Source organism: Bufo bufo, chromosome 2, assembly GCF_905171765.1.
Source record: "Bufo bufo chromosome 2, aBufBuf1.1, whole genome shotgun sequence".
Lineage (NCBI taxonomy): Eukaryota > Metazoa > Chordata > Amphibia > Anura > Bufonidae > Bufo > Bufo bufo.
Window position 1 is genome coordinate 679,011,935 of NC_053390.1, and position 15,570 is coordinate 679,027,504.

The 15,570-nt window shown below is 42.7% G+C and overlaps 1 protein-coding gene across 1 annotated transcript in view; it reads left to right on the forward strand.

Moving 5' to 3' along the window:
* The first annotated feature begins 3,420 nt into the window (after nucleotides 1–3,420).
* The window catches only part of ANXA10 (annexin A10), a 77,596-nt gene continuing 65,446 nt past the window's right edge, over nucleotides 3,421–15,570 (forward strand). Inside the window, exons 1-2 of the mRNA XM_040419896.1 lie at nucleotides 3,421–3,537; nucleotides 9,222–9,303. Of these exons, the coding sequence (XP_040275830.1) occupies nucleotides 3,421–3,537; nucleotides 9,222–9,303 (199 nt within the window). The remainder of the gene's footprint in view (nucleotides 3,538–9,221; nucleotides 9,304–15,570) is intronic.

Consider the following 15,570-nt stretch of genomic DNA (forward strand, 5'->3'; position numbering starts at 1 on the left):
GCATGTTCTACACCCAAAACCTTCATCATCTCCTGCATCACTTCACCTGTGAAGTGAACACCTCTGTCACTTTCAATGGTCTTAGGTACCCCATACCTGCATACAACTTCGGACATAATCTTCTTTGCTGTGGTCTTAGCTACCGCTTCTGGCCATCCTGAAAACAAGTTATCACACACCAATACATACTCATACACGCCCACCTTGGGTAGTTGAATGTAGTCTGCAAGCGTTGAAACAGATACAAAGGGCAAGATGTGTGTTTATAGGGTACCTTAACCACCTGCCCACGTTGTTCTGGGCACAAATAATACTGGTGTGTCACTCCATGGGTTGCCTGTGCCATCGTGGGGTAGAGAGACCTGGGAAGGCAGAGTTTCCCTTGGAACTGTATTAGGCCTTCCTCATTTGCAGTCCCTCCTTTTGACATCCACTACTCCCTTTCTTCCTTTCCCACCTGGTTCTGTAAGGTCTTAAGAACTTCCAGGGAGACAGGAGGAGTTTTTTCAGGGACCTGAGCTGTGTCCACTAAGGCAGGGGTCTGCCTTGGCAATTTGGCAGCTATTGTTGCAACCTGATCTGCCTTGGCTTTTCCCTTTGCCTCCTCCGAGTCTGTTTTACAGTGGCCTTTTGTTGTTATCACCACCACTCAAGTTAGCAAAATGAGGGCTTCCATTAGAGACCTCACCACTTCCCCATTTTGATGGTTTTACCTGAAACGGTCAGGAAGTCTCTGGCTTTCCAAATGGGCCCATAGTCATGGGCTGTCCCAAAGGCATACCTGAAATCAGTTTAAATGTTGGCTATTTTTCCATCTGCATATCTGCAAGCAGGGCCGCTGATAGAAATCATGGGGCCCCGTACAGCATACATGACGGGGCCCCCTTCAGCTCCACCCCCTGATCCCTCCTTCAGCCACACCCCTGGCCCCGCCCTTGGCCCCTCCCCAGACGCCGCCTTGAAACAACATGCAGATTTGTCTACAAGTGATATTTATGGCGCTGGGGGGTTGTCTGTGAATGGCGCTGTTATGGAGGGGATCTGTGAATGGCACTGTTATGGAGGGGATCTGTGAATGGCACTTTTATGGAGGGGATCTGTGGATGGCACTGTTATGGAGGGGATCTGTGGATGGCACTGTTATGGAGGGGATCTGTGGATGGCACTGTTATGGAGGGGATCTGTGGATGGCACTGTTATGGAGGGGATCTGTGGATGGCACTGTTATGGAGAGGATCTGTGGATGGCACTGTTATGGAGGGGATCTGTGGATGGCACTGTTATGGGGGGATCTGTGGATGGCACTGTTATAGAGGGGGATCTGTGGATGACACATACCGTATATAGCATCTTATGCTATGTGTCATCCACAGATACCCCTCCATAACAGTGCCATTCACAGATACCCTCCATAACAGTGCCATCCACAGATCCCCCCCATAACAGTCATCCACAGATCCCCCCATAACAGTGTCATCCACAGATCCCCCCATAACAGTGTCATCCACAGATCCCCCCCATAACAGTGTCATCCACAGATCCCCCTCCATAATGGTGCCATCCACAGATCCCCCCCATAAGTGTCATCCACAGACCCCCCGGCCCCCCCCATAAGTGTCATCCACATGACAGACCCCCCCCCCATAACAGTGCCATCCACGGATCCCCCGCCCTCCCTATAACAGTGCCGTCATGACGTCATCCATATAGATCCCCCCCCGCCACTCACAGTAGTATACATTAATAAATCGGTGCAGCCGTGCAGGCTGCAGACAGTAACTTTAATTTTAGCACAGGCACAGCGCTCATCTCTTTACTAAAATACTACCTTACATTCAGCTCCTGCCTCCTCCCTCCACCCTCCAGCCTCCAGTAACAAGTGCGGACGGCAGCGCTCACTCACTGACGTCACGCGCCTGCGCCGCCTAGTGGGAGGAGCAGGCGTGTGACGTCAGTGAGTGAGCGCCGCCCCCACACTGCCTGCTGTTACTGGAGCCAGCCCACTGACAGCAAAAAAATTAAAATGGCTCGGGAGTCGGCAGCCCGGGCCCCCCTGCCAGCCGGGCCCGGTACAACTGGGCCAGCTGTACTGGCCTATCAGCGGCCCTGTCTGCAAGCCATCTCCAGAGCCCTTAGCTCTGCTTTTTAGGCAGACATGTGCGGTGTTAATGACTATGCTTTTTTAGTGTCTTGTTTAGTCACCACTGCCCAACCTGTGTAGTATCTGCCATCCTGGCCATACCTCAATCCATCCACAAAGAGCACATGATCTGAGTTATCTAATGGCTGATTTACCATATGGTCAAATCCCGCTGTCTCTCATGACATCATCTGCAAACACAACAAAAAAGGTCCCAGCAGACGTTCTTGCTTTCAATCAGTTATATTCTTTTATTGTAACTACAAAGTAATAACAGGACGCGTTTCGGCCCGTCCAGCCTTTCTCAACTGCATGATGCAAAGATTTTTGGGTTGTACTTGCATGACGATAGATGTAATAGCATGAGGAGCAAGCACTGTCACTTTGTGGTTCAGGACTATCTCAGAGCTTTTATCAAGCATGGTTTGTACAACTGCTACAGCTCTGATGCAGAAAGGGGCACCTCTGGCCACGGGGTGAAGACGGGCTGAATAATATGACACATGGCGTTGTTGCTAGGCATCCAGTTAGGTGAGGACAGCTGAGGCATGGCCATTCACTTCTGTAAAATACTATCTAAATGTATTAATCTGATCTGGCCCAGTGCAGGGAGCACAAAATTGCCAGCTTTTGGCGTAAAAGGCATCTACCACCTCATCTGTAAGGTGGAAAGGACTAAAGGACAAACAACCATAAAGAGGCTGCATCAAACATGCGTATCCAAGGTCTGCAATAAGAAACAGGGCCAAAAAGTGTCCTCAGTGCATTCATGTTTCTGGGCAAAGGGATGTCCTCCACAGCTTTGTTACGTTCTGGGGTGAGATATTTAATCCCAGGAAGGTAACAGTAATGCAGCAAAACTGAAGTTTTGTTTTTGACACCTAGCAGCCATGATCAGCCTAAAAGGACAAGAGTGACAGGGAAGCCTGTACACAGATGTCCCTGGAGGGGCAGCAGAACAATAAGTCATCAACATATTGCAGGAGAACAACCTCTGGATATAGTGGTACTGAAAAAAAAACATTTGCCAAATCAATCACAGTGGAGTGGGTAGAGGTAGCAGGAACCTCAGCCAACAAGGTGTGGATTGGACACAATGGGGGTGTTAAAAACTGTGGCTTCAATGACAGCATGTAGGTCATGTACCATACGGTACTGGATGGGTTTGCCCTTCTCACTTTTCTTTTTCACAGGGTACAAAAGAGTGTTATAAGGGGATACAATCTCCTTGATAACCCCCCCCCCCTTATTTTTTTTTAAAGTCTCGAACTGTTTGAGATATGGCATCTGACTGTGCCATACTCAAGAGATACAACAGCTTCCTCGGAAGTGGAACACCAGTTTTCATCTCCACTTCCACAGGAGGGACTGGAAGCTTGACAACATCCATGAGTCCAGTAGCCCACAGATGGCCCGACATTCCCGCAAGCAGGGCTTCCGTCTTATCTTCTGGGAGTACTGACAAAGTTCCTGGTCATTGAGGGCACCTGTTGGTTTCGTAGTGCCGTCCTCCTGGTATGAGATGCTCGCACGTACTTTTGCAAGCAAGTCTGCACCCAGGAGGCAACAAGGGGTGTTATCACTGACCAGCAACCGGGCAAGCACTTTTTGGTTAAGGGCAAATCTAACACGGATGGGTTCTGTTAAAAGGGCATTGTACTACTTTCCCATCCACTCCTACACAAGGACGGGTGTCCGTGGAGATTAATTCAGGGGAGGACATATTTGCTGTGCACAACTGTCTGGACGGGACTACTTCTTGATCACCTAGAGTAAGGGATATCATTGGGGCACCGATAATGGATTTCCTGTTTCCTAATCTTGGTCTAACTTTTCCCCCTCACCTATCTTTCTGTCGTCCTCACTGCCTCATGGGTGTCTGTGGAGATGGACAGTGATCCGGGCACGGTCAACACAGAATACGATCCTCTTGTGTGGTGTGGACGAGGAGTACCACACGCAGCACAACTCTCTCTCCAATCTGGGTTCTGGGTCCCGCAGACTCTGTAGGTCCATTTCCCAGGACCATTATAGGGTGGCAGACTTACTTTTTCCTTTCTCTGTTGGAGAGGTGATTTAACATTATCATGATAACATTCATAACAATACTTCCCACTTTCTCTGTCTCTTCACCTCCTCTATACACTTTCCTCACTACTCACAGCCAGACTTCTGCCTATTCTGTGAGTTTGTTATCTTTCAGCCACCCTTTATTTCCCTACATGCTTTTCTTTCTACTCTGGATTCAGTTCACCATCGGGTGTGTGTGTGGCCGGACGTTGGATTAGTTAAGATTTCCACTGGTGAGGAAGTTACCTCAGTTAAGATGGCTGCTGGGGGTGCGGTAGGGTCTCTCAGCGCCATCTTGGAAGGTAGCATCATACATTTCTGTCCAACCAAATTTCTTATACTTAATTATTTTCATGTTGATGCTTGCATTGGTTTTCATAATATCTAGAAAAGAATGTTGTAAATTGAAGGCTGAATGTCCTGTGTTCACTCCTGTGAGAAACTTTGTAATAATTTCACTCCTTTTTGGCCTAAAGCCAGAGCACACACCTCCCTGTGTCTCTGTGATGATTTCTTTCATTCTTGACTTAACTCTTAATTTGGCCTCGTCATTAGTAGAGGTGATTTCGCTCACAGACATAACAAATAACAGACATAACATTCAACACAGAACAGACATAAAGAAGCATTTCCCATACATTAACACACACACAAGTCTTTGAGCTTATTAACAAATAATATTTTCTGGAGCTCCATACACAAACACTCAGTACCTCACACACATTGCCTTGTTATTATCTCTTAGTATTGCAGACATTGTACTCTCTATCACACATTCCAATATCGTGATGTCACTCCACTCACAGCTGCTGCCCCCACTGTCTCCCTTCATACACCTCAGCCATCAGCTGTGGGTCGGTATATTCACCGGGCAACAGAGACACGGTACCTCCCATGGTACACAGACAGACAAGACACGACACTCCCTGAGATGGATGGCAGTCACAACCGAACTTGACTCTTGACAGCCCTTCCTCCCAGGGGAGACACACAATCAACAAGTATATAATACAAAAAAGCCGGCACATCCCCCTTTTTAACAACAAGCAGGGCTCACCTCTACTGGCAGGATTTTTCCCTGGCTCCCACATCTGGTCTGCCAGTCGGGTGTCACCGCCAGCTCTCTGAGAAGGTCTGACAGACGTTCTTCTGTACCTCTTGCATGATGTTCTTTGTTTTGGTTTCACTTTGTCATCTCTTTTCCTTCTCCCAGCTGTCACCTTTTTACACTGATTGCCTCCCTTTATATTCCCTCCCATACTGCCTGACTTTGCGGTTTATACTACTTCCTGGATTGTATTCACTGCTGGAGGTTGCAACTGCTGATTCCTCAGATAAGTCTTTTCCCTTTATTTGTGTTTCCGTGCTGGCTTGATTCTAGGTGACCCTGACTCCCCCCGTATTAAGTGCAGGGAGCCGGTGGTCGTGTCCCCTCACTATTATAGGGTTTTCAGGTGTAACACAGTCGAGGTACGAGCGCATGCAATCGTCTATCATAAAGACCTTTGCATGGGCATAGCAGTCAGGGAGAGCTCTAGGGGTTTTATAGGGCTCACCCATATGTTCCTTAGTTTGGGATCAAGTCGGATGTTTATTTATAACTTCCAGTTTTCTGCAACACCATCCGTGACACCGGGACTAATCCATCTGCCACAGCCTCTGGAGGGTCTCTAAAGATTCCCAAGTTCAGGCAGAAATTTATTGTAGTCCCTCCCCCCTCCCCGGAGCTCCTTGAGCTCCCCTCCCCTGCCAGGGAATTTATCTTGCTCTGCTTAGTTGTTAACTGTGAAGGTGCCTGACACAAAAACACAGAAAAGAAGTATCCACAGTAGAGAAAATCTTCCTTCTCAATCTAAGGTTCTAAGGACTCGAGATTTCAACATCAGCCAAAGCTGCTTACAGTGTAACCATCATCCAGCAGAACAGACAGCCGTGACTTAGCGAAACAAAGCAACGAGAGGCAGGCAAGAAAAACAAGCTTTCTTACCCTCTCTTGGGGCCGCAGTCCCCTTCTGAAGTTCCTTTCATTAGGTCTCGGAGGCCATCTACGTCGGCTACCAATGTTACGTTCTCTCGAGCCCCACGTTGGGCACCAAACTGTTAAAGCTGCTCTTAATCAGAGCCAAATGTATTTTCTCTACTGCTCCAAATTGTCTTAATCCTAAGATTTTATATGCATGGAAGAAACAGCACTGATATCAGGCAGGGTCAAAGCAGTTCTCGTTTATTAGATGCAGTTAAGCAGTATATATGTACATAAGAGGGGGCATCCCCCCTGAGGCTCGTGGCATTGTTCCATTGTCTAGAATACATAAACAAAGAAAGAGATAACATTTAGCTTCTGCGCATTGTGCACTATTTTACAACCTTTGGTATGTGAACTATGTAAACATCTAGGTGGCAGCGCCATATTGTAATGGCTTCAGTTCCCACTAACATCAGTACAGCATACGTCATATATAACACAACAAGGAGAAGGATCCTCTTGGGTTCTGAGTTAGATCCATCCTAGCATCAGAAGACATCATGGGCATGGTATCCTTCCATTATGGTGTATTACTTTCTTATCCAGGATTTTGACTTTATGGGTCTAGACCAGCAAGATGCTTGTACATATGAGTGTGCTTTAGACAAGATATTGCAATGTTAATTTATGCTGTCTGCAGTGGGCTTCTATTGTTGATCATACTGCTTATATTACTGTTGACATCTCTGCATAACTCAGAACATATCTATGATTTTTTTTATATATATATATATATATATATATATATCATCTATTGTCATACCATTTAGGATTTTGTAGGCTATTGGTTTTATGGCTGATCCCCATAATATGTATCCTATGTATAAAGTTCTTTGGAAAGTCATCAACCAAGGTCTTTTTGCGTTTGGAAAAATCTAATACTTCAGAGACCCTGTAAGTTAAGAGCTCACACATTTACAGCTTTCACATGTGACATGTTCAGCTGGGGCCATATGTACACCTCTACGTTAAAGGGGTTGTATGGATGTAGCATTATGGGGATAGTGAACAAAATACTGAAAAGTGAATAACTTTATAATATATTTTAGTTTAAAATCTGGACTCTCACAGGATGTTAGAAAATAGTGTTATATATGGAGTACTTACTTTGCCATACATAGCCCATAAAGCTGCCCCTCACTCAGCTGAATTTACCGTGCATAGCAGTCACTATTTGGATGGCATTCCAATGATTCTGTAGCCACGCCACTTTAATTATTTAATTGCGCATTGTAATGGAATAAGTGTTCCATGTTACATTGCGGGTTATTTATGCAGATGTAAATGTATTAATACAGATGTAAATGTGACATTGTAGTTACCTTTCTCAGCATGTTAAGAATCAACTGTGATTGGTATAATGTACTTTAAGCAATGGAGGCAAATGTCGCATTGACTGCTATGCTCCACTGCACTTTTTTATTTGCACTTCTAAAATGTTTTCCATTATTCTAGTAAATTACACGTACACCTTTCTTTGGCTTTTATACTCCTGAGTGTTTCGCGTAAAGGTCAGTAATCAGTAAAGTAATGGATAGTTGTCCGTCCATCTGTCATTCTAATAATAAACCGATTGCAAGATATAGAGTACACAGAAGGGTTTTCACAATAATATGAATTGTGAATCCACTAAACAATGTTGTAACCTAGTAACCCCTTTAACACTACCATTTAGGCCCCTAATTTCTATTTTTTCTATCAAAATTGGGATTTGCATCCAAATTAACTGTAGATAAATGGTTCCTGGTGTTAGAGTTATGTAGCAGACAATATTGTAACACCTCTGGCAGGATACCCTGTTAGCATAGGTAGGATACCATTAGTGTAGCTCTCCGTTCCTCATGATAGTGGCTGCTTTTTTATATTTTATATTTATAGTTTTATAAATGGAATGACCAATATTAACTCATTTCTTCAAGTAGGCCTATGACTTTTCTTTCTGACACACTACCTGTCACGGCTTGGTGGTAGTTTGCCGTGACACTTTTGCCGAACATGCTGGTTGCTGGTGCCAACGAGTTGTATTGCATGCGTGAGCTCTTTCCCTTTTAGGCTGTTGCCCTTCCTTTCTGGTGTGCATGGGGTTAAGGTGTGAGCAAGGTGGAGCTGGGTGTGGTTTCAGGTCTCTTCATATACTGTTGCTGTGAGACTGAGATAATGGTTATGTCTGCCTTTGTATGAGAAGGAGCTTGCTCCTTTCTTGGATGCTATCTGAGGGGGTTTTTTTTGTTTTGTTTTTTCGTTTTTTTATCAGATTAGACCACCAATTGTTCATCAGACTCCAATCCTCATCAAACCTAAAATCAGACACCCATTCCTCATTAGACCTCAGATCAGACCCCATTCCTTATCAGACCTCAGATCAGACCCCCAAATTAGATCCCATTCATTATTAGACCTTAGATCAGACCATCATCAGACCTCAGATCAGACACTCATTCTTCATTAGACCTCAGATAAGACCCCTATCAGACATAAAATAAATGGCATGTCCCTCCTGTTTTGGACGGCACTGCCACTTTACAGACCCAGCAGCTGTTCATGCACTCACCACTCCGTGGTCATCTCTGGCTGGGAAATGGTTGCATGATGAAGGTGTTACACAGGATTGAATCCGATTTCTTAAGTGCCTGCATAATTAATACAGAAAATGGAAGATGGCCACTAGAGAATTAGATGCCTTGATGGCCTTATAGATGTCCTACCTCTTTGGAAAATGTAGTTTGCTAATGGCTACTCCTTCCTACTATTCCCTACTTTGTTCCACCATGTCAACTAATGGGACAGCTAGAGAAAGTCTCCAGTGTGAGAGCTATAGTATCTGTTTCAACTGCGATAGCTAGATTTTGTGTGGGCTATGCTTAACCAATGTACCATAGAGAAACAGTGCACCATTCTTGTTTAGATGTATTTTGTTCATTTTAAACTGTGAAATCTCCCTTGTTTTCTTGTGTAATTATTCTTTATATTTTAAAATATCAGCAGGTCCAGGGGACAATATTTCCAAACCCCAACTGTGATCCAATGATGGACGCACAGCTCATTGGAGGAGCTATACAAGGATTCGGTCTGTATTATATTGTAATGTTCACATAATTTTACACAACAAACTGTCATACACTCCAACATTTCAAAATGAAAATGGTACAAGCCTCCACCACATATACACACAAAAACTTTTACACGTGCTAAGATGCTAAGCATATCAGGGAATATGCTCCTTGTTTTCAGGATGTAGGTGGCGACTAGAGATGAGTGAAGTTTTGGAAAACTTGTTTTCGTTGCTTCGCCGAATTGTACCCAAAAATCTGCTTTGTGACTAATTACTTTGTCACGAAGCGCATTTTTTTATAAGTAGCGGGTGCAATGACAGGGAGCTGTGATAGCGCCGCTTCCTATCATTGTATCCCTCAGATGCCATGTTCATACATGATAAAAGATGAAAAATTTCAGTCCTGTACCATCAAAATGGGTACAATTGGAGGGTCTGAACAGAGCACCTGAATTAAAGGAAATGTGTCAACAGAAAAGTCACATTTTTATGTTAAACTTAATTTTAGAATTTTTGCTGATTTTTTTTCCATGTCATTATCCAGATATAAAAAAAAAGTATATACTGGTAATCCTGCAAATTTCACACTGGCCACTAGGCCTAATAATAGGTCATGATTAACTTTTCTGTATAGATAACTTTTCAGTAGCTATTATTATAATCACCGGCAGAATTACAATGGCAAGTAATACCTCTATATAGATAACACAGAAATAAACATTCACAATAGGTGATATCACAGCTTATCAGCTCCCTCCTGACCTCGGCACAGGTCACAGAGCATGCCTAGAAAGCTCTCCCTTAGGCCTCTTTCACAGGGGCGAGTTTTCCGCGCGGGTGCAATGCGTGTGGTGAACGCATTGCACCCGCATTGATTCCGGACCTATTCATTTCTATGGGGCTGTGCACATGGGCGGTGATTTTCACGCATCACTTGTGCGTTGCGTGAAAATCGCAGCATGCTCTATATTGTGCGTTTTTCACGCAACGCAGGCCCTATAGAAGTGAATGGGGCTGCGTGAAAATCGCAAGCATCCACAAGCAAGTGCGGATGCGGTGCGATTTTCACGCATGGTTGCTAGGAGATGATCGGGATGGGGACCCGATCATTATTATTTTCCCTTATAACATGGTTATAAGGGAAAATAATAGCATTCTTAATACAGAATACTAAGTAAATTAAGGATGGAGGGGTTAAAAAATAAATAAATAATTAAACTCACCTTATCCACTTGTTCGCGCTGCCCGGCTTGTCCTCTTTCTTCTTATTTGATGACCTGGGAGGAAAAGGACCTTTGGTGACGTCACTGCGCTCATCACATGGTCCATCACAGAATCCACCACCATGGTGATGGACCATGTGATGAGCGCAGTGACGTCACCAAAGGTCCTTTTCCCCCCAGGTCATCAAAGAAGAAGAAAGAAGAAAAGCCGGGCAGCACGAACAAGTGGATAAGGTGAGTTTAATTTTTATTTTTAATTTTTTTAACCCCTCCATCCCTAATTTACTTAGCATTCTGTATTAAGAATGCTATTATTTTCCCTTATAACCATATTATATTGGAAAATAATAAAATCTACACAACACCTAACCCAAACCCGAACTTCTGTGAAGAAGTCCGGGTTCGGGTCTGGGTACTAAACATGCCGATTTTTCTCACACGCGTGCAAAACGCATTAAAACGCTTTGCACTAGTGCATTTTTCCGCAAAGCACCCGCATCCTATCCGGCCCTCACCAGAAATGTAAAAAAAATATATATATGTTTAACATAAAATCATGATTTAAGTAGGCCATTTTCTGATGACACATTCCTTTTCCTTGTATTTGCTTTATGCTCTTATTGTTGGGCAGTCCATAATATACATATTTGACAAAAATTAGCACAGTCTCTAGTGCTATTCTTTCCATGAGAAATACTGAATCCCTGCCGGAATCCTGATGGATCCCATAATAAGTCAAAGGTATTTATCCAGATTATTTGAGAAACAGGTCCATCATAGTTGTCATGAACAATAGTCATGATTGCAAAAAAAAATCTCCCCCATATGTTTGGTATTGCCGCGTTTGTAACGACCCAGACTACATAAATATCATGTAAATTATCCTCTACGGTGAACGCCATAAAAAAAAATTTTTAAAAGACAGAATTGCTAATTTATTCTTAGTTGCCACCGAAAAAACGTAATAACAAGCGATCAAAAAGCGCCATTTATTCCAAAATGATACCAATGACAAATACAAGTTGTCTCACAAAAAGCAAGCCCTCACACAACTCTATATAAATAAAAATAAAAAAGTTATGGGTCTTGGGAAGCGGCAATGCAAAAACATTTTTTTCTTAAAAAAAAAGGGGTTTTATTGCAAAAAAGTAGTAAAACTGAAAAAAAAAACGGTATGTATTTTGTATCACTGTATCGTAGTGACCCAGAGAATAAAGATATTATGTTATTTATACTGAAAAATGAACACCATAAAATTTATAACGTAAAAACGCAGTGGCAGTATTGCTGTTTTTCCCATCTCCCTCCCAGAAAGAGTAATAAAAGTTAATCAGAAAGTTATGTGCAGTACGCCAGTCCTGCAGGGTAAGCGAATGTGAGGTCACGGGGGTCAGTTAGCAGACCGAGGGTTACTCTTGGTACTTACAATTTGTAGAAGACCCTGGGCAGGCGTACAGCAGTGATGGAGAGGCTGGCACATGGATCCTCTGGGGCACTCTCTGTATATAGGGACCAGGCCGGGTGGTAGGTGAGGTGCCCTGGGTGTTGGAAGTTTAGTGTGCCGGTGGCAAGATCCCTTATAGTTCGTGACGCCAGTGCCTGTAACGGTGGCACACCAATTTGTTGTAGGAATAATTGAGGTACACACAGTTGTAGTGAACCAGAACTCCTTTTTACTGAACAGTTCAACTATTTACAGGCTTCAGATAAAGTTCCATATGCAGGATAATGGTATCAGGCAGGCGTGACATAAATGACAGGTAAAATCCTAGCAAGATAACTCAGAGGGAATAAACTCACAGATTAGGCTGTACTTTCTGCAGAATCCTGTCTGACTTTCTCCAAGGCCCGGATGCCTAATAGCTGGCTTTATCCTTGGGAGGGGAACCTTCCTCAGGTATGAATCCACTTGCTGCAAATAGCCTTCTGCCTTACAGCTTTCTACTTTGCTGGTTAAAATTAGCACTGCTCTGTACTTTGTAAGATGCAGGATAACTTCAGGAGGGAACCTCTTCTCCTGGACTAACTTCTGAGCTTTGCTTACTCAGGACTTCAGGCAGGCTAGACTGAGCTACTTAGCCACCTGGACTGGACTGAACTAACTCTTCCCTGTCTGGGCCTAACTATATATACTACACCCCTAGCAGGCCTGGTACACAGGAAATAACATTAAATTATACATTACAATGCAATATAAAATACAATAGCAATTTCCCACAGGAGGTGGGGCAACATGACCCTTAGTAGTGCCCACCGTTACGTAGTGGGACACTACATATGTGTACCACAAAATGGCCATTAAAAACTACAACTTGTCCTGCAAAAAACAAGCCCTCATAAAGCTATATAGACGGAAAAATAAAAAAAGTTATAGCTCTTGGAACGCAACAATGAAAAAAGGAAGAAAAATGCTTGGTCAGTAAGGCCCAAAACACGCTGGTCACTAAGGGGTTATTCCTTCTATAAGTTATGAATCGAAAAAAGCAAAGGTGGTGAGCTCACCTGAGGCCAATCAAGGATGCATGGGCGACGCCGGGAACCTAGGCGTGAAGGTACGTATCCAGATAAAGAAAAAAGAAAGTCCAGCTTCCAAATAATGTGGAATCTTTTAATAATTCAGTGCGATAAAAACCAAAAGCAATCCAGGTCTACGCGTTTCGGATCCTACAGTATAGATCCTTTCTCATGACCATGAGTAAGGATCTATACTGTAGGATCTGAAATGCGTAGACCTGGATTGCTTTTGGTTTTTATTGCACTGAATTATTAAAAGATTCCACGTTATTTGGAAGCTGGACTTTCTTTTTTCTTTATCTGGATAGGTTATGAATGAACTGCTAACAGTTTACAGTGAAGGTCCAGCTGAGTGTTTTCAGTAGGGGGTGTGTCCCTGCACAGTCTTACAGCACTAATTGGTTAGTGTCATACTGTTTGGGGACACACCCACAACTGGTAACACCCAGTTGGACCTTCATTGCAGACCACTATCAATTAGAATAATGAATGGTACAACATAGATTCATAAGAATAGATGCTCCAGAATTATTATTACATGAGGAATGAAAGCATTTGCTAAAAGTGACATGTCAGGGGAGGGGACAAGTCCTCTTTAATGATAGATATTGCAATGAAACAATCAATGATACAAATAGTGTTGATCGCAAATATTCTAATCGTGAATTTTTATTGCGAATATTGGCAATTCGAGAATTCGCGAATATCAAGAATATAGTGCTATATCTTCGTAATCGCGAATATTCTAGATTTTTTTTTTTCATCAGTACCCTTGATCCCTCACTGCTTCTTGCTTGTGGGCCAATGAGTAGACTGCAATATCTTTGACTTTAGGAGTAGTGTTGATAGCGAAATTTCGTATTGCGAATTTATATTGCGAATTTTCCGATTGCCAACTTTTGCAATCAAGAAAATAATGACTGGAGATCACGAATTCTCAAATTTGCGAATATTCGCCTAAATATTCACGAAATATTGCAAATTTGAATATTGCCCCTGCCGCTCATCACTTTTAGTAAAGTCTTCATTTCAGCACCCACTTCATTTCATCAGCACAAGATGCCTATCAATAATGACTCTGAAATGGGTCTTACTTTAATTGTTTCTGTTATTTAGTGCACTTTTTTGATAAGTGATCATTTTAAGCACTTTAACAACTGTTCCACACAACACTCCATCTACAAGGAATTTAATCGAGTTTAATTACTAGCCACTGTATGCTTAAGGCAAAAATGTTGCTCATCTGAGATACATTCAGTTTATAGTTTAAATGATGCATCTACATTGAATTTTAATCGGGTATATACGAATACTAGGCAGAGTTATAGGCAATTATAAATTTAGACATCTCATTAGCAATTTATTCTCAGCACAGATCAAAAGTTGTGAGCTATAAATTAACCAGCTATTCTTTTATGCAAAGATAAATGTGAACGTACAGTATATACTAAATTTACTGCAACACAATCTGATGTCTGCACTGCATAAACTATCCTGCGCACAGTGCGCTCTCAATCATTATTGCAAATGGTACAAGAAGAGGCATTTTGTTACTTACCTTCCTCCTTAATTTCTTCCAATCTACAGAATGACTTTGCTCTCTACTATGTTTCACTATATCATTTTGATCAAGGGAGAACTTTATAGGTCGTACTATGAAAGATTAAAGTTTATGCAGCTTTAGGCCTCAATTATGCATTTAATCTTCCACAGGTAAGAGCACTGTAAACTGCATCTTACCGAGTAATTGTCCTAATTTAAACCAAGGTTCTGCACACTTTAAAGCATCGTTCCTCAACTCCAGTCCTCAGGGCCACCTGCCGGTCAGGATTTGAGAATATCCCACAGAATGAATACCTGTGGTAAGTCCTGATGCATTGACAATAACTATATCACCTGCTCAATATCAAGGAAACCTTGAAAACATGGCCGGCAGGTGGGCTCTGTGGACTGGAGTTGAGGAACACTGCTTTAAAGGGGATGTATCATCAGGGAATGACATTGTTTAAATCAAGCTTTTATGTTAAACATATTTACTAAAAATGTTAAACTTTGCTTCTGCTTGACGAAAGGTGTGGTCCCATGGGGACACATAAAAGTCCGATAGATGCAGTTCCCACCACTGGTATCCACCTTTTTACAAGAACCATAGTGAATGGAAAAGTGGCTGCCTACACGTGACTCCCTCCATTTTCTGCTCTGAAACTTTCAAAAGTAGCTGCATAACAATGCCCCTTCTGGAGACAGGTTCCATAGGTTGGACAAGCACCCAACAGACATTTTTATGGCATATCCACTAAAGCCTGTATTAGAAATTCTGAGACTCAAAGGAAAAATTTAAATATTTTTAACAAAACAGCGATTTTCGCACCTGTGATAGTTTCCAGCAATCATTCAAAAAATCATTCGATTCTTGCTGATTCTGATCTTTCATCATGCTTAAAAATTGGCAGTCATTAAGCTTATATCTGAGCATATCATAAGTCGTCCCCTGCTTTCTTTGTGTGTAATATGTGCATTGACGAATGATTAGCGAGTTTATACA